The 18,894-nt window shown below is 46.5% G+C and overlaps 1 protein-coding gene and 1 long non-coding RNA gene across 2 annotated transcripts in view; one reads left to right on the forward strand and one right to left on the reverse strand.

Moving 5' to 3' along the window:
- LOC309640278 overlaps nt 1–18,894 on the reverse strand; it is a 711,494-nt gene that overhangs the window by 114,495 nt on the left and 578,105 nt on the right. The window lies entirely within an intron of this gene.
- The window catches only part of RAB12 (RAB12, member RAS oncogene family), a 23,973-nt gene continuing 5,079 nt past the window's right edge, over nt 1–18,894 (forward strand). Inside the window, exons 1-2 of the mRNA XM_082418733.1 lie at nt 1–512; nt 12,892–12,952. Coding sequence (XP_082274859.1) covers nt 26–512; nt 12,892–12,952 — 548 coding nt within the window. The 5' untranslated portion in view covers nt 1–25. The remainder of the gene's footprint in view (nt 513–12,891; nt 12,953–18,894) is intronic.

An 18,894-nucleotide genomic window follows, 5' to 3' on the forward strand; every position in this document is an offset into this window, starting at 1 on the left:
GCGCCGTCGCCCCGCCTCGCCCGGGATGCTGCTGCCGCTGCTGCGGAGTAGCTGCTTCCCTTCGTCTTCCCCCGGCGGCAGCGGCGGCGGCGGCGGCGGAGCGGACACGGGCGCGGGGAGCCGGCCGGCGGCGCAGCTGCAGCGCGGAGCCCGCGGGCCGCCGGGGCCACTCGAGCGCGCGCTCGCCCAGCCCGGGGCCGACCCGCGGCGCGCGGCGGAGGCCGAGGGAGCGCGGGGGCCCGGGGCGCGCGGCGGGCGGCGGGCCGCGCGGGGGCCGCATGCGTGCATGGATCCGGGCGCCGCGCTGCAGAGGCGGCCCGCGGGCGGCGGCGGCCTGGGCGCGGGCTCCCCGGCGCTGTCGGGCGGCCAGGCCCGGCGGAGGAAGCAGCCCCCCAGGCCGGCCGACTTCAAGCTGCAGGTCATCATCATCGGCTCCCGCGGCGTGGGCAAGACCAGCCTGATGGAGCGCTTTACCGACGACACCTTCTGCGAGGCCTGCAAGTCCACCGTGGGTAAGGCTGGCCGGCCGGGCCGTGCATTCGGGGTCGGCCCCGGGGAGCCCCTGCCTCCTCTGCCCAGCGCCGGGCGGAGACCCCCGTCCCCACGCAGAGTCGTCCTGCGCCCCCGCCCTGCGCCGTCACGAGGCCGGGTGATGCGCGGGGCCCGTCCAGCCCGGAGCATCTCTCCCCGGAAACCCCCCGCCCACTCGTTACCAGGAAAAAGGTGGTGACAGGTGGGGGGCAGGTGGGCAGCGTGGTGGACTCGAGCTGTGCCCTGGTTAGATGGCCAGAGTGCGTCATGTTTGGTGAATTTTGATGCCCTAACTTTGCCGTCCTAGGAGTAGGGGTATTTCCACTGTCAACCCGGCTTACTTTCTAATTTTGAACTCACTTTTATGTTGCGCTGAACTAATGACGTTTTAAATTCCCTGTGGAGGATCTCCGGGGAATATTCAGACTAACGCTACACTAAGTTTCTTCTTTTAACTGTAAATGCGGGGCAGAAGGACTTCAGCTGTGTTTGTCCGTGACCTCAAATAACCCCCCAGGGGCTCCGAAAGTGGGGAGGAGGCCTCCGGCACCGCCAGGTGCGTGAAGTATAGCGAAGTAACTACAGGACCCACCGGGTCAGGAAGTATCGTGTCCTCAGGATGTAAAATTGAAACTGCAGGGAAGTTTTCTGATGAAGTCACATGTACAGGCCTTGGTGTTGAGGTCTGTCAGGTCGCAGTCGGTAACAGTTGCTTCTGTGGAAAACCCCTTAAAAGCTGTCAAAGGTAGGGGAACCCCGCCGGTGAGATAGTTCTTCGAAAGGAAGATCAGTCACCTTCAGTAATAGGGAGGGATTCCCCGAGGGGAGGTCCAAGAAACAGTGAATAAATGGTATGTAAATATGAAGTTCAGAATTAAAAGTATCATTCCACACACTTGTACATATATTTAGTATTGTAACCAGTGGAAGTTCCAAGTTGATACAATTTGGGGATGAATTGGCTTTAAGATGTCATGTAACAAAACACTACTACATTTAAAATGTCTTATTGGAAGACTAACCTCCCAGTTTTTGTACTGTCTTTTTGTTTTGTTTGTGAGAATGTGTTTCCCTTCATGCTTTTTTTAATAATAGATCATTTTGGACATATTTGTGCTTTCTGTACCCTGTGTGTTTTTAAGATCTTGGCCTTGGAGTCATGATATTAAAGTTCAGTAGCGTACCCTAGACCTGGTTCAAACATCCAATCTTGGATCATATAAAGTACAGGGAGTTATTAAACCATCCAACGAGGGTTTATACTCTTATTTTAGTACCTGGCATAGGTAAAATAGAACTAAAAGCAATTCAGAATTATCCATCTTTTATGGCTCCACACTTAAAAATACGTAAAACTGAAGAGTAACATAGCTGTACTAGGTGAAGAGAAACTAGCACAGGAATAATGGGTGGATAAGAGGGCTTGGGTGGCTGGAGGGCGAGATGGGGGATGAGCACAGGTGCACTTAGAACAGGGCAGAGGAGAGGTGAGGAGGGGTTTTTTAAGCCGGGGCTACAGCGGAGCAACACCCACACAATCTGGGAAGGAATCATTAGGGGACGTCGGGAATGAATGCCTCAGGACCTTGGCTGCCATGCCATAGAGTGTGGACCTTCTCCTGTAGCAGCAGGAGCCATAAAGGCCTCTGGGTACAGCCCTGGCAGGGTTGCATCAGGTATTTGGGAATCGGGAAGAAACCGGGAGGCGAGGGGATCAGGCAGTCGGTTTCTCTGTCCCCTTAACAAACAAACATAAATGCACACGCCTCCGCACCCACTGCTGCTGTGGGGTTCCCTGTGCACTTGGACTTTGTTATGCTCATATTTGTTTCCTCCATACGTAGGCTGTAGTACTTGGCTTGTTAAGTGTTTATTAGCTGTGGGAAGTTCAGAGAAAGACGCTAACTTCTGGTCTGACTCAGAATGTGAGAACACTTTAAGAAAGTTAACTAACCCCCCTTCAATCTCTGCCTGTGAGGTGCTTTTCCCTTCCACTTATCAGATCACTTATTGAGCACCTACTGTATGCTGGTGCTGTGCTACCCACGGGAGCTTGAGTGAAGAGGACAAAGTCTCTGTCCAGATGTGGCTCAGAGCCGTGGGGCTCGGGATGCCCCAGGGTGATGAGGGCAATGTAGAGATGTGTACAGGCTGGGGAGCGTGGAGGAAGCCCCCCAAGTCGGGGTGGGATGAGAGCTGGAGGGGGAGGCTTCCTCCGCACTGGAATGCTGTAGAGACGAAGTTCATTCCCCGCGTTCCTTTAGAAAAGCGCGTTTAAATGTGGCACTGGGTGTGGTGTACAGTTGGGGTTGCCTCACCTGAATGCCTCCTGCAGGTGGCTCGTAGGGTCCTTCTGAGGCCAGTTGTTGAGTTTCGTGTCCACGGAGCACGGTCAGCTCTGCAGATTCTGCTCCGCGGGGCCCCTTGACCTCACCCTGTACAGCTGGCAGAGTCTGGAAAAGACCATGCGGCCCGCAGCCCGGCACAGGTGCTGACCCAGGAGGGTCGCTCCAGTGATGGCTCAGCCAACCTCAGGCTGGAAGCACGCGTCTCCAGTGAGTCAGACTCACTGGATTTTCTGTAAAAGATCGTAGCAGAAATCCCAAGGGATTTGAGATAATAAACCTATTTTGTAAAATTACAAATGAACAGAATGATTTTTTTTGTTGTATTATCAAATCAGAAGTTGATTTGGTTTACAAGACACACAGAACTCACCAGGGTATGAAACTGAAAAGACTGTTTTTAATAATGGACGTATTGCAACTTCCCTGGTGGCACAGTGGTTAAGAATCCGCCTGCCAAGGCAGGGACATGGGTTCGAGCCCTGGTCCGGGAAGATCCCACATGCCGCAGAGCAGCTAAGCCCGTGTGCCACAACTACTGAGCCTGCACTCTAGAGCCCGCAAGCCACAACTACTGAGCCCACGTGCCACAAATAATGAAGCCCGCGGCGCCCTAGAGCCTGAGCTCCGCAACAAGAGAAGCCACCGCAATGAGAAGCCCGCGCACCACAACAGAGAGTAGCTCCCGCTCACCGCAACTAGAGAAAGCCTGTGCACAGCAACGAAGACCCAACACAGCCAAAAATAAATAAATAAATAATAATTGGCCTATTTAATGGAAATTAGGTGGAGTATTACTTTCAAATGAGATTTTGTGTTCGTGGAATTGAGTTACTTAGTCTGATATGGCTGGCGTGGTTTGACAGGGGCTTTAAAAGCCTCAGGAAGAGCTTTTTGAAGTTTAAAAAAATGGGAAAAAAACTAGTTGGCTGTAGAAATTCACAAGTCTCTAAAAAAAAAAACATAAAATTATGTATTTGTCAACCTTTGTTTTTTAACTATTGGAAGCTAACTGTTAAGTTTATTTGGATTGAAATATTTTTACCAGACAGCACCCTGCCTCCACCCACCCAGCAGCATTAAATTTCTAGAAAAACATTCTAGAAAACCTGGGTTCTTGATATAAGCTTTGCCATGAACTAGTTTGTGACTTTGGATAAGTAATTTATTGTCTTTGCATGTAAAAGTTTACAGTCTATTAGTGGTAGCTACATTTCTTGAGCATGTACTGTGTACCAGCAAGAGTATACTCTTTCTAAACTTCACAACAATCCTGAAAGTTTCCGCATTTTACAGATGAGGAAGCAAAGTCCCAGAGGGTAGACAACTCATCCACAGTGGCCCAGCAGTCAGCAAGTGGTCAGGGCCAGGGCTGCAAGTGAGTTCCTTCTATCTGTCTGTTCCTTAGCTTACTTTGAGATTTAAATTCACTTTATTCTGAAAATTTGGATGATTCAGAATCAGACACCATGAAACCCATTCCTACTTGCCTAATTGGGTCCCCTGAGAGCCCTGTGAAGGTAGTGATGTCATCGATCTGTGGTATCATTGACATTGACTTTCTTTAACTATGCCCCTATCATTTGTCACTTTCCTCTGGATATTAAAATACTGCTCTAAAAATTGCATTTCTTACCTAAATATTCAATTATTCAAATATCTTAAGGCTTTTACGTATTTATTAAAATATATTTAAATAGAGGAAAAGGAGGAGTAAGACAGTTTGGACCAGAATTCTCATTTCCTGGGCAGTAAAGTTTCTTTCAAAGTGCCGGAGGCCAACATAGGATTGCCATTTCTTTTGTTTTGCCACGTAAGGACATTTTTTAACAATCCACTACCACCGACTTTAAAAAAAAAAAAAAAAGACAACATGAGGTAGACCAAAAAAATTAGGAAAGACAGAATATCAGAATTTAAAAGTTCTTTTGAATTCAGTTTGAGAACCTCACTACTTTGTCTTCATTTTTCTCATTTTGCATCCATGCATTAAACTTCACAGCCTGGCCCCTGAGAGTAAGTGGTCTTAGAGGGTTGATAGCGCTTGCTGGAAGCGCTGTTCCCACTCAGTCACGTGCCGTGGTCTCTGTTCTCGGAGCACACCTCTTCGGGTCCCATGTGCACTCGGCAAGCCTGTTCCCAGGGCGGGGAAACCTCGTGGTGCAGGTGACTGTGGTTCATCGGGGCCATCAGTAGAGCCGGAAGCAGAATCGAGAGGTCCAGGGAACAGGTGGATGTAAATCCTGTGCAGGACAGGCTGTGGATTGGCCTTGAATGTTATGGGACGAGATGGATGAGATGCAGGCCATCGGTGTCTGGTCCGCTTTGCCTACAAGCGGTGGAGCTGCTGTCAAGGGAAATCGACTGCTTGTACTTTATTCTGGAAATTTAGGTCACAGATTTTTGTTCAGAAACCCAGAATGATCGTTTCATACTGGATTAAATTTATAAGCTGTGTGTTTTATGTTGCTTTTCTGTGATTGTGTGCAGTCTTTACAGCCATGGCTGAGCTGCCCGAGTGTTTCACTCACAAGGGAGTTAGGGAGAGTCGTCCGAATTCCCACTCCGAAGCCCAGACTCTGAAGCTCTCAGTGTCAGCCCCTCCCCTGCCGGGATGATGTAACAGGATGACTCAGGGAGAAGGGAGTGGAAGAGGAATGGTCAGTTTCTATGCCAGCATATGCTGTGCAATGTGTGATTTGGTTTACTTAATGCACTCAGTGCACGCTGATAGGCTTGTGCAGAGCACATTTGTGGAAATAAAGTAGCTATCTTTCAGAATAAGTGTGGAAAGTTGGCGATCCCGGTTGTTGAGGTTGAATAAAGATCTATTTAAAGACCTGGCTTACGAGCATTCAGCCTTTCTTTCAGTGTCGTGCACTCACAGTGCAGAAGGAAGTTCTGCTTATGCCCGATGATAGGGATCCAGATTCTTCAGGATTGCCTGTCCTGCAGCTGTGCGCTCTGCGGAACCATCGGCCGAGGGTCTGCGGACTGGCTTTAGAAGGCAGCCTGTAGATAGCTAGTGGGAAGCAGCCGCATGGCACAGGGAGATCAGCTCGGTGCTTTGTGACCACCTAGAGGGGTGGGATAAGGAGGGTGGGAGGGAGGGAGATGCAAGAGGGAAGAGATATGGGAACATATATATATGTATAACTGATTCACTTTGTTATAAAGCAGAAACTAACACACCATCGTAAAGCAATTATACTTCAATAAAGATGTTAAAAAAAAAAAAAAAAAAAAGAAGGCAGCCTGGGTTCCTTCGAGAGCTGGTAGGGCCAAATTATTCTCCAGCCTTGCATGCCAGAAACATCGTTCTAATAAAGCATTTGCTTGAATTTGTAAAGAAAGCTTAGTTTTGTACACTAGTCAGCAGATCTTTCATGAGAGGCTGCTCGTACTTCTGTAAGACTCCATTCTGCTGGCTATTTCATGGTGCAGGAAGCACACCTGCTCTCCTGGCTTGTCCTTTTCAGAAGGAGAAGTGAGTCCTGGAGATGGCCATGAAAAAAACGTTAGGGAGGATGTAAAAAGCTACACTTTAACAGAGGAGGAAGGGGATTCTTCTCCTTTTGTCCTTTAATTGCACAGCTTTGACATTCGGAAAGTATTCGGAAAGCCAGAACTATAAGCCTAAAATAGTGCCCTTAATTGGATGGGATTTTTTTATTTTTTTAACCCTTGAACTTTAAAACCAGAAAATACAACACAGGCTTAACAGAACATTATATGCCACAGGAAACCTTTTCCCCCCCAAATCTGACAGGCTCCTCTGTTTGGTGTCTAGTGCTGACATAAGGCCTTCTTAGTTTACAAAACCAAACCACAACTTGCAGACCCACCTCCGGCAAGCTGGTGATGGGAGTTGCCCGTGAACGCAGGTCTCCTAGTTGTTCCAGCGTAATGTAACGCAGAAGCTAGGCCTGCTACACAATCACACACCCGCAACCAAACTTTCACTTTTGATTTTTCATTTAAGACACTGGACTGTCTCCTTGGCCACTCCTGTCATTCTCGAAGCTCCCGGCAGGGGGAGGGGTGGGGGTGAGAGAGAGGAAGAGTGTGGGCTTGGGGGGTGGGCATACAGTCCTGGATTTAAGTCCCAGCTCTGCTCATAGGCTGTCACTGTCTTTAGGCAGCACCTTAACTTCAGTTTCCTCCTTCATGGAAAGAAAAAATAGACAGAGCTCACACTCTGTTCCTGTCTGCTGCTACAGGAATGAAATAGCTTATGTACCTGGACCAGAAAAGGCAGCTATAGATGTTCCCTTATCCTCCTAAATTATACTACAGATGCAAAAACTCTGCAACACTCCAAAAAGTAATTGTTATCCTTTAAGGGTACATACTGAAATACATACAGGTGAGCATGAAGTGTCAAAATGTAAGCACAGGACCTGGGTAAAGTAGAATTTCCTTTGAATTCCCCTGCATATTTTATGGGCCCATCTGAGCAGTGTAAACTTAGTATTTAGCAAGTGAAGAAAATGTTACTGATCTGCCATTTGATCGTCTGGGGGTTTTTCTTTTCCAGATCTTCCTCCCCCATCGACATTCTCTTCCTCTGGTGACCAGGAGGTTGAAATGACTCCATGCTTTTCAGCCGGGGTCTGTGTGTAGCCAGAGGGTAGAGCCAGGCCTGCTGGTGTGGGAGCAGTCTGAGCGGGCCAGTCCCTCACGCTTGCTTTTATATATTTCCCTAGCAACGCAGAATTCCCTTTTTGATGTTAAAAACATGTTTACAGCTCCCTCCCAGTAGTTGCCTCCATTCTTGCCTTCAGGTGACGCTGTGCAGAGAGCTGGGAGGAGCCAGACTGCCTGGGTTCAAATCTGTGCTCTCACACTTAGCCGCCTGTTGACCTTGGGCAGGGTACCAGCTGCCCGAGCTTCGGTGTTTCATCTGTAGAATGGGGACAATGACAGTATCTACCTATGAAAGCATCAGGAAGATCCCTGCGATGAGTTACTGTACACAGTACACCCAGGAGACGTTGTTCTTTGTCTGCGAGGGGAGCACATCCTTGCCCGTGAAACTTTCATGACAACAAACACCCACCTCTTCTGGAGTGCGTGACCTCAGACTCCCCTGTCCGTGCCGGATGAAGTTCACGTGTGTCCGTGTCTGTTCCAGCCAAGTGCAGGGCCATCTCCTGCGTGTGTCCGGGTCAGGGATGGTGGGTGGTCTTTGCTGAGGTGCAGGCCATCCAGTCTGGACTGAGAGGGGCAGGTCTTGTTAGACTCAGGGTGGACATTTAATATCCTCAGACCTGAGAGCATTTTTTAATGATGCGCAGTCATTTAAACTATTTTAACAGTACCTGCTTCTGAGATGATCAAAGTATTTTACAGTTACAGTAACTTAGTTTCCGTTTCGTTGAATTCTCATAACTCGGCTTAGGTAGGAAAAGCCCCCCATAATATTAAACAGTAGGGTTTCAGAGGTTCGGGGGCCTGCTGGGGTCAGTACTACGGGAAGGTGGTCCGCATTGCCTGCCCTTTATCAGGTGCTCTCCCCGAAAGGCGGTGGTCAGGCAGAAGGCTGGCCTCATGTTCAAGAGAGGGTTTCCTAATGTTAAATTTGCCTCTATCTGTGTGACCTTGACACATTTCCTAGTTTATTTTCTCACTGTCAACTCAGTGGAAATACTGGGAAGCCTCTCCATCAGTAGAAATATGAAGTCCAGGATTGGGTGACACTGTCAAGGATAGGTGTCCTTGGAAGAAAAGCCAGCGTGTGCACCTAAGATAGTTATTATAAATTGGCAGTAACGTCGTAACTACCACTTGAATTGAGACTCATTTCAGAGTCTGTGAAATCCTTCAACCTCCTGAACATGTTAAGTAAACTAGAATCGTAGTCTGGTGCCAACTGCAGGTCCTTGTTGTTGGGGGCGGGGTGTGCGAGAGGAGGAGGAACGCTCAGCTGTCATCGCAGGCATGGGCCACCGTGTTATTTTCGCTTTTATTTTGCTTTTTGCTGGAAGGGAATGTGAAGAAAGAAGCTTCTGTTTATTTTTGCTATTTTCATTTTTGTAACTTTTTACGCCCCAGCAAAACGTAACACGGTAATTTTTTTTGGAATTGTTTTGCCTTCAAGGGAACTTAGAAATCTTATCAGCACCAAGTACAACAATTCTTTATGCTGTTGCTGAGATTTATGAAAGATAAATACAAAGATGACAGTGCAAGGTTAAACTCTGTTCTTTAACAGCCCTTTAACAGTGACTCTGGGCCATTTGCAGATTTCACACTTTTCCTTGTTTCCACGCATCTGACTTTTATGATAACAACCTTTGGTTGTGGGCAGTGTTATAATTTTGAATCTAGGCTCTGCCCCTCAACTGGCAGAAGTGATAATGACTTTCAAGCAAATGACCTTGGCTTCTCTAAGTTGAGTATAATAGTGCCTGGCTCGCTGGGCTCTGAAGGAGCCCACATGCTGCATGTCAGGCACAGGGGGTCTGACAGATGCCCACTCTCATTGTTATTAAAGGAAATTAAGATCAAGCAGACTTGAATAGAATACATAGCTATACCCATTGACAGAGGGATTACAGCCCTGTGACCTGTGTCCTTCCTGATCAAAATATTTTTAGGAAGACTTCATACATTGGTTAAGCTTAAAGAAGGGTAGGCCCCTGTCACGTGGCAGGACATTCACTTAACGGACCATTTCCTGTCTGTGACTGAGTAAACTGATACCGTAATAATCCCCTGGGAGGGGTAATAATCCCCTGGGAGGGGCGCGTGTAGGGAGAGGATCTGGACGTATTAAGAATGACCATCCTCTAAGGTTTTACCATCAGTAACAGGAATTGTAGGAGAAATGAAATGCTCCATTTCCAGGGTGATGGTGTGTGAGCTGGGCACCCTGAATTCCACCACTCTGCCCACCAGGCACACTCAGGACAGAACATCCACCCTTCCTTCCTACGGTTTAAGCGTGTGTGTGTGTGTGTGTTTGTTTCATCATCAGTCCTGAATTTCCTCTTATTTCCAAGAAGAGTCAGCATTTCTCCTTACCCACCCAGCATTTGATGGAGAAGAGGGGCAGATTTCCATTCACCAGGTTTACTGGGTCGCTGTGGTGGGCCAGGCAGTGTTCTAGGCTCCAGGGAGCCAAAGGTGACTGTGCTCAGAAGGCACCTGTTCCTGTCACGTGGGGGAGACCAGCAGAGCCGTGGGTCAGGGCTGGAGGGGGCAGAACTGGTAACATGGATGAGGAACGCGGGTAAGGCGTGGGGCCGTCGGGAGGCTCAGATGGCAAGCACCTAGGACCGAAAAGGTTCCTGGGCAGAAAGGGAGGGTCTCCAAGAGAGAAGAGCAGAGGAAGGCCCTTTGCCAAGTGCCTGGGCTGTTGATTTAGGTCTGGATGACTCAGCTCTTCAGGGGCAGGACCGTCTCCACCACCTGGTGGAGTGGTAGGCTGGCTGCTTCTCCTGTTGCTTAAGACGCTATAGGAGGGGACTTTCCTGGCGGTCCTGTGGTTAAGACTCCTCACTTCCAACACAGGGGGCGGGGGCTCGATCCCTGGTCGGGAACGAACATCCCACATGCCACTCGGTGCAGCCAAAAAAAAAAAAAAAATGACACTATAGGAAACTTGGTTTTCAACAAAAGTTGCCACTTTTTTTTGTCCCTTATTTGTTTACAAACATTGGTCCTGGGCGACCCTGCTCAGTCAGGAGTCTCTGTGCTGACTTTTCCCAAAACTAATCCCCTATTTGAGGCTATTGGTGACTTGTTACCTTTTGTTAGGGATCCTTTATAATTTCTATAACATGTAAATGGTAAAAAGAAACAGCACTAAGAGATATTTTTGACTTGATGTAAAAAGCCTTTTAAAAAATGTGTAGTTGTATACTTTAAGGATTTGTTTCTAAGCTATAAATTGGAGTAAGTTTCCAACCATTATCAGCTACTTAGTGGCTATTAAATATGGTAAAAGAAATTTCATTTAAGAGAAAGGACTATTTTAATGATCTGTTTTCTTTTGTGGAATTTTAGATTTAGCTACTGGATATTTTTCTGTTGTTGTTAGTGATGTCATTAATCTACTCACTAAAACTAAGTAGTTTTGGCTAAACAGATTCTTAATCCTATTCGCTGTTGTTCATCGTTGCTATGTTCTCCTATTGAAATTAGTAGTGTATTTATAATCACATGGTGATAACATTACCACTTATTCCTGATTTTGACTATTAATGCCCTTTCCTTTTATTTTTACTCATTAAACTTTGTGGGTACAAAATAGCCACAGTGCAGGACTGCTGAAGTCGGAAAGTTGTTCAAGTTGGTTGAAAAAAAGGTCTGACATGTTCAGGCTCAGAACGGTTCTTAGCAGAGAAAACAGCCTAATCAAAACAAAAATTGTTTGTGCTGGCTGTTTGAAGGGATTCTTCTAGTTGACATGAAGCAGAGCTCACAAGAGAAGTATCATCTGCCAGTTCTTTTCAATAAAATGTAGCTGGTACTGCAACAAGTCTTAACAAGTTGCACCTCCCTTAAGTAAAATTTTTTAAAAAATCAAAGGAACTAGAAACAAAAGTAAAACAGAATAGTAGTCATGGCAGGGTATGAACTTGATTTGTGAATTGCCATCACAGAGTAACATGGTGAGGCCCTAATTTTATGCTAATATCAGGAAGAAAGGGTTTTGTCTGAGCTGTGCCTTTTTAAAATCAGAACGTAGCGTATAGGTCCAGGCTGGTTTCCAGGCTTGTAGAATATCACGTTAGGTAGGCTGTGCTCTTACCTTGTGGTTGAGTCATGAGGGATTCTGCTTGGTCTCTATTTGAGGATGTTGGTCGTGTACAGACATGCTTCCTGTTTCAAGGCTGTCTGAGAGTCAGTTGACTCGGAAAAGCAAAGCTTTTCCAGAACTGCAAGTGAAATTGGCTTAACCACCCGTTTGCTGTGACCTTTGAAATCAGGGCTGGTGCGAGAGATTAAGAACCAAAATGCAGTAGCCTATTCTCCAGCTGTGACATTTTATATTCCTGCCACTTTTCTTTGTTGTACAGACCCTGGTCCCACCCGGGGTTGTAAACATGTCTTTTGGTTGCATTGGTGTCTGCAGTGTGTTGCTAATTATAAAAGTCAGCCGCATGCCTGGGGCTTCACCTCAAGAACGTCATCTGACTTTGAAGAGCTGCATCACTGCCCCACCCCCCAGCCCCGCCCCGGTAGAGACCCGGCAGCATGGGGACCCTGGATCCATGAAGCAGTCACGATATAGTTCCTGTAGAGATTATGTTTCCAGTTCCCAAATTTAGCTGGCATCCCTTTGGTTTATTTTTTCTTAGTTGTGAAAATTGTGTAAAAAATATTGTTTTGAAATCTTGAAGTTTTCTATAAGTGAGAAGTATATAAGGTAACATCCACAGATGAAAATTTGGTTTAAAAAATTATCTGAAGCTTTAAGGGCTGAATTGGAAATGGGTGGTAATTCATGATAGTTTACTTGTTACCGTTAAACTAAATAAAAATTGAAATTAATTTGTATGAGTAAATTTTTAAAAAATAATTCCTCTTCCACGCTATTGACAGTATAATAAAGTCACTTTTGTGAATGCTAAAAAATTTAATACAGTGATTTCTAAATTCAGACTAAGGCTGTTTGAAATCAATATTGAGTTTCCATTGTAACATGTAAGAATTTTCCCCGAGATAGCATGCTTATAAAGCCATTCATTTGTTCATGTAATGATTAGTTGTAATTTTTAAATGGTTTTTATGCTACATCTCTAGTAGTCATAAACTATTATGAATAGCAAATGCTGCATCTCAAGTTCAGGGTAAAACCGAACATACCTCTTGGCTCTTCAGTTGTGCCGGGAAGCACAGAGTGATGGTCGTCACGCATACTGGCAAACTTCTGCTTTCTCCTTTTAGGATTTAGTGTGATCAGTTTTTTGGGTTTTTCTGATAATGGCATAATAATGTGCAAGTAGTATTATTTTTCTGATGAATTGCATTGTTTTTGCTTCATCTTCGTCTGTTTTATTTACAGGTGTTGACTTTAAAATCAAAACCGTAGAGCTAAGAGGAAAGAAAATTAGGTTACAGATCTGGTAAGTGGGCATCTACATCCAGTCCTGCCACGTGTGTTTACCAGTCCTCATGCTTGTCTAATACAATTAACCGTTCAAGCTGGTCTGTCGCTCCTACGTCTCTGCTCCTTCGCTCACATTCAAGTGGAATGAACGGACCTTCCTTCAGGGGAGAGTTCACTTGTCAAGGGAGAGTTCAGGAAAGAGTCCACTTGTCTCAGATCCCATTTGCACACGGGAGTTGTGGGGAGAAGAATGTGACTTTTATGGCAACTAGTTTGGAGCCTTTAGTCTCTAGTTTCACATCATTTGACAAAACCGTCATCACTAAAACGATGGCTCTGCTGCTCGTCTGCATGTTTTTAACATTGCTTTGCGAGCATTCAGAGAAAGGCCAGTGTGTTCCTCCCCGGAGCTGCGCTGTCTCCTGGCAAGTCCCCCACAGGCTGTGTCCCTGGTGGCACCACGTGGTGGCCACCGCGGGACACGCGTGCCCTTCCTCGCAGCTCCATTGCCGGAGCCATGTGCCCTGAGGCCCTCCGTGCCCCATGGAGGGGAGCCCAGAGCCCCCTCCCTGCACGTCAGGAACGTGTGAGAGACTAAACCAGCCATGTGGCGGCCGCTCAGCACTCGGCCGCCCGCAGGGACCCCCGGAGCCCCTCTGGAGGAGGGCCCGGGGGCGGTGGCAGTGGGAGCGGCCCCGCCGGGGGTGTCCCGAGTCGCCCTTGCTGTTAACACGGTCGCGCGGCAGCATCTCAGCCACTAACTCCTCCCACAGGTAGACCTCAGCTCTGAGTGTTTGTCCGCCGTGTGTGTGTTGCTTTCATCCGCGTTCATTGCTGCCGCGTCGGTGGCTCCATCGTCACCTAACGCTTGCGTGTTAGTGCCATGCCTCATCCTCACCCGTGTCCCTGTCCGGGGCGCCACTGCCCGCGAACCAGCGGAGGAGCTCGCCGGCCGTCAGGTAATGTCTGCATTGGTGACTGCTGACTGTCTAACCCACTTGAAGAATTGGGGTGGGGGAGTGTTGCTTTTCTGTTTTGTGTTTTTGTTTTTCGTATTTTTGTTTGGGCTTGACTATGAGACATTTATGGTCTTGCCTAAATACTTGGTAACAGAAAATGGGTATTTCTTACTCTGTTAGCCCATGATTGGGAAGGCAGCAGACTGTGTGTGTGCATTGCTGCCCAGGTTTTGAATTCTGGAAATAGCAGCAGAGTACCTTTCACATGAGCCGCTGTTTCTAACCGTACACTCTTTAAGGTAAAGACAGTCTTTAGGGACTTCCCTGGCGGTCCAGTGGTTAAGAATGCGTTTCCACAGCAGGAGGCACAGGTTCAATCCCTGGTCGGGGAGCTAGGACCCCCACGGGCCACATGGCGTGGCCAAATTAAAAAAAAAAAAAAAAAGACGGTCTTTAAAAAGATTCTCGGGGGCTTCCCTGGTGGTGCAGTGGTTGAGAATCTGCCTGCCAACGCAGGGGACACGGGTTCGATCCCTGGTCCGGGAAGATCCCACATGCCATGGAGCAACTAAGCCCGTGCGCCACAACTACGGAGCCTACGCTCTAGAGCCCGTGCTCCACAACAAGAGAAGCCACCACAATGAGAAGCCTGCACGCAGCAACGAAGACCCAAAACAGCCAAAAATAAATAAAAATAAAAATAAATAAATTTATTTTTTTAAAAAAAAGGATTCTCAGGGTGTGTCCACCTCTGTACCTGGCACCTGTGCGGAGGTTGCCTCACAAAGGAGACACAGGTGATGTGAGAACGTTTGTGACGCTTACACGGTGGGTGACAGCAGTGTCCCAATGATGACACTGTCGCCTGTCCGAAGAGACACGTCCTAGGTGATGTGTTAATACTTGCGTTCCGTCTCAGGCAGGAGTAATCTGATTTACAGAGGTATTTACGTCCAGGTGTCCTGTGCCGTGGAACTCTGCTCACTACAGGCCTTCTGTGCCGGTGACGTTGAATTCTTCTGGAATCTAGCTGCCTTCCTTTGAATCTGAACTAAGAGGGCCCGACCTGGTGCATCCCACTCTGGGGGATAAAGTGTGACCGTGCAGCTATGGGAGATGCACGAGTGCCCCGACACCACGGTTCTCTGGGATGTAAAAGCCTCCTCCGGATCACTCCTCTGCTGTTCCTCACCCTTCACACTTCATTCTCGGAATTTTTAAAACTGCACAATGTTGGTGGAAAATATAACTGAGGGAGGGGCCATCAGATTCATTGAATTTTTTGAGAGGTTGATTGCCAGTTTTCTACAGGGAGCGTCCCAGGGATTCAGTGAGGAAGTAGAGTTTGTCTTTTCCAGAGGGGTTTTCACCAGTGAATAATGTATCTACTGACACCAGCTACCTGCTAGTCCCATAATACTTGAAACAGGATTCTTATCTGAAATAGGATTCTTATCTTCTGGAGTATGTTACTTAAAGGAAGGAAAAACCTTCTTTCCATCGCTGTGATCCCGTAGGTAGGAAGGAAGCACTGGAGCCGCGGCCCAGCCGGTAAAGGGACGCGGGGCTTGTTTCCGCCCTGGGAGCCGTCCTCAAGCTGTGGCTGTTGTGACCTGCTGTGTCCCGGGTGTGCTGTCATCACTTTAGTCTGTCCCGGTCGAGGGCGTAGGGGGAGCCGGTGTGTTGGAAAGAGCTCTTCAGAGAGCCTGTGCTCTGACCTAGACTCAATCCATGGAAGCTTCACGGCTGGCCGGTTTTCACAAGGAGGTCGTGTTAGAATACATGCATTTTTTTGATGATTTCTGGATATAGCCAATCTCTAAGGAAGTATTATTTACTACAGATTCCTAAAGGTTTAAGGTACCAAAAGCTGCAGGTGTCATTGTCATAGTTTTAGGTCACACTATGTCATTGCCACATTTTTAAGTCCCTTGATTATCTGTGGTTAGAAAAAGGACCATTTTCCCATCTCTGCTTGAAGCGTTTCCACGTGTGTGTATATAGAACTTGATGTAAGTATAGCTAAAATAAGATGTTGACCGGAATGTAGTTTCATGAATTTATATCCACATGCTGTCTGGAAATTATTCACAGAGACTTAGGTCTGTTGTGTTGAGATGGACTTGAAGCTGAGAAATTAGCCTCTCTCCTTTAGGCAAACACAGAATTAAGATGCTTCATATGAAGGCCTCTTGTTCTGTCCAATGCTCAGTGTCAGGGAATTTGGTCTTCACCAGCGTTCTTACATAGACATCAAGTTTGCGTCCTTTCATTCTCTGCTTGAAGAGGTAGAACGCTTCATACGCTGACTTTGGTTCCTACAAATTAAGAATTGTGTCATTTAAACTGATATATTAAATTTTAAAAATAACAGTCTTTGAATTTTCAAAGCATGGTTGTATTACCCAACTGTGGAAACAGGATAGCAGGAAGTTTTCAATTTGCACCAAAAGCAGAGAGAGAAATAATAGTGAGATTGCAGTCCACCCGTAATAAATGATTTGGCTGACAGTAATAAGCTGTAAATCTGTAAGAATCAGCTCTCGGTCATTACAGTGAAAATTCAGGTTCATTGAGATAAAGATGGGAAATACTAGGATTCTGTATCTTCATAGGCAGATAAACCGTGATCCGGGCATCGGTATCGTGTTGTCATCTACCTGTGTGAAAAGTGGAGAGTAGTGTGGAATTTTTGTGGTACTGGCTCAGCGTAGGTATTTAATAAACACTTAACTTTTGCAACCCAGACATTTTGGAAATGTGGAATAGTCTCTCAAGGGAAGACGCTTTTCTGCCTCAAGCAGTGAGAACCAGGCACAAAGAGATGGAGTCAAAGGAATGGCCTTAATGTCTCCTCTCTGGGGTCTTGTGAGCTGGCCATATTTGGACTTACTTGCGTTACAGGTCGCCTCAGAGTTTGCCTCTCGAGGTCTCCACCCTCTTTCTGTGTCTGACTTAAAGCCAAGAGAGTCAGCTAACTTCACAATGTTTCTAAGATCCCTAAGCGTGCTACTCATGTAGCGGGTTTTTTGAAACTGTATCAAAAATACCCGTTACTATCTTGATTCCTTGACTGTTGAGTTTTTATTAGAACTTCTCCTAGGGATCTGCTGTCCCATGTCGTGCCTGTAGGTAACAGTGCTGTATTGTACACTCGAAAAAGTCTGCCTTCAGAGGGCAGATCTCATGTTAAGTGTTCTTACCACAATACAATCAAAATAATTTTTCAAAAACTTGTATTATTTCTAATTTCTCTGTTCTTGAGCCCCCAATTTCTGGATCCTGATTCAGTGAATATATGTAGGAACGAATGTGAAATTGATTTAAGCTAAAAGTCAGCTTAAAGCTACTTAACATAAAGATTCATGAAAGTCCGTAATTCCCAAAGTGCTCAGTGAAGACCTTGTATCTGATTGCTGTTTAAATTTGTGGTGCAGCTATCATGTGCTAACCACAGATTTCAGAGTAGCAAAATGTGTGTTATTTTTGCTTTTTAAAGAAATGAGTGAGAAATGTTTTATCAAATCCCAGCTTGAACAAGCCAGCACTTGTGATAGGAAGAGAAACCACAGTCTGAAAGATTTCACTCTTTTTTGGTTTGAAAGTATTAATTATGCCCTGAAATGTCTAGGATCCTGGAAATAAAATTGTTCAGTGATTCCTTATATAAATGAATGGTATCTAAATCGGTTCCTTCTCACGTGATTTGAAGGTGCATTTTTGTGTCTCTAAGTTGGTTTTAGGAATCCTGAAGAAGTCAGTCCCCATCATTTTCAGTGTTCAAATTTTGGGGCAGTTCTGGGTCAAAAAATAAAGTTCAGGGGACTTTCCTGGCGGTCCAGTGGTAAAGACCTCACCTTCCAGCGCGGGGGGTGAGGGTTCAATCCCTGGTGGAGGAGCTAAGACCCCACATGCCTCGCAGCCAAAAAACCAAACCAAAAAACAGAAGCAATATTGTAACCAATTCAATAAAGATTTTAAAAATGGTCCACATCAAAAAAAATCTTAAAAAAATAAAATAAAGTTTGTTTTGCCTTGAAGTGACATCCACTTTCTGCATTTTACCCATGTAACCTTTTGTTCAACACCTGTGGATCGAGGGCCCGCAGTGGGCCAGGCACCCACTGGACCCTGGTGGACAAAACAGACCGGCCTCAGGTCCTGGGCCTTCTAGCCAAGGGAACAGGGCAGTCTTACAGCCTCTGGAGCAAAGCTAGTGGCCTTGCTTTACGTGAAAATGACTTTGCCAGTGAGCTTCGTTGTTTGTTTGGGCATAATGACATATCCCTAAGCGGAGCTAATTTGGTGGCAAGTCTCGTCTGATCAGAGCCGTAAGTTACAGCACCTTTGCTGTATGTGTTTTAGGGACACGGCCCCACAAGGTTCACCCCATCCGATGCGTTGGGAAGAGGTGTCACACCGTCTCCCCATTTCAGAAGCTCACATGCTGTCCTGTGAGAGGCTGTGGGCGCCTTGCAGGGGAGAACCCCATTTTCTGTGTACCCCACCGCCCCTTCGCTTCCTCCGCCACGAGCCACCTGTGTCACGTGGCCCTGGGAGTATGCCGTGAGTTAGGGTTCTTCGGGAAAAACTAAATTATAGGTGGTCTTTAAAGACAGTCTGTAGATTGTCTGTAATTATAGATTGTCTACGATTATAGATTGTAATTAAAGATTGTTTTCCTGATCAGAAGGCCTGCTCTCTTGAGCCTCGTTTGTAAATTTGTGATGATTCTCAAGCAGTTTCTTGGCTTCTTAGGTTTAGAAAATGGGTTTCAGCCAGCTTCTGTGCACTGTTAGTGTGCGTATATTTTCATGTGGAAACGGACAACTTTTCCTGGAGAGGAAATAAAGCTTTAGATTTCAGGGTAGCAGTCAGAGAGTGATGAGCTTGATTGTTTGCAAAGCTATTTGGTACCTCTTCTCCCTTTGCCTTTGACCACTTACTCTGGAGGGATTAAGAAGATAACAAGACCAATTCTATAGCGTTTTTCATTAGT

This window comes from Balaenoptera physalus (genome assembly GCF_965194825.1).
Source record: "Balaenoptera physalus genome assembly, chromosome: 12".
Lineage (NCBI taxonomy): Eukaryota > Metazoa > Chordata > Mammalia > Artiodactyla > Balaenopteridae > Balaenoptera > Balaenoptera physalus.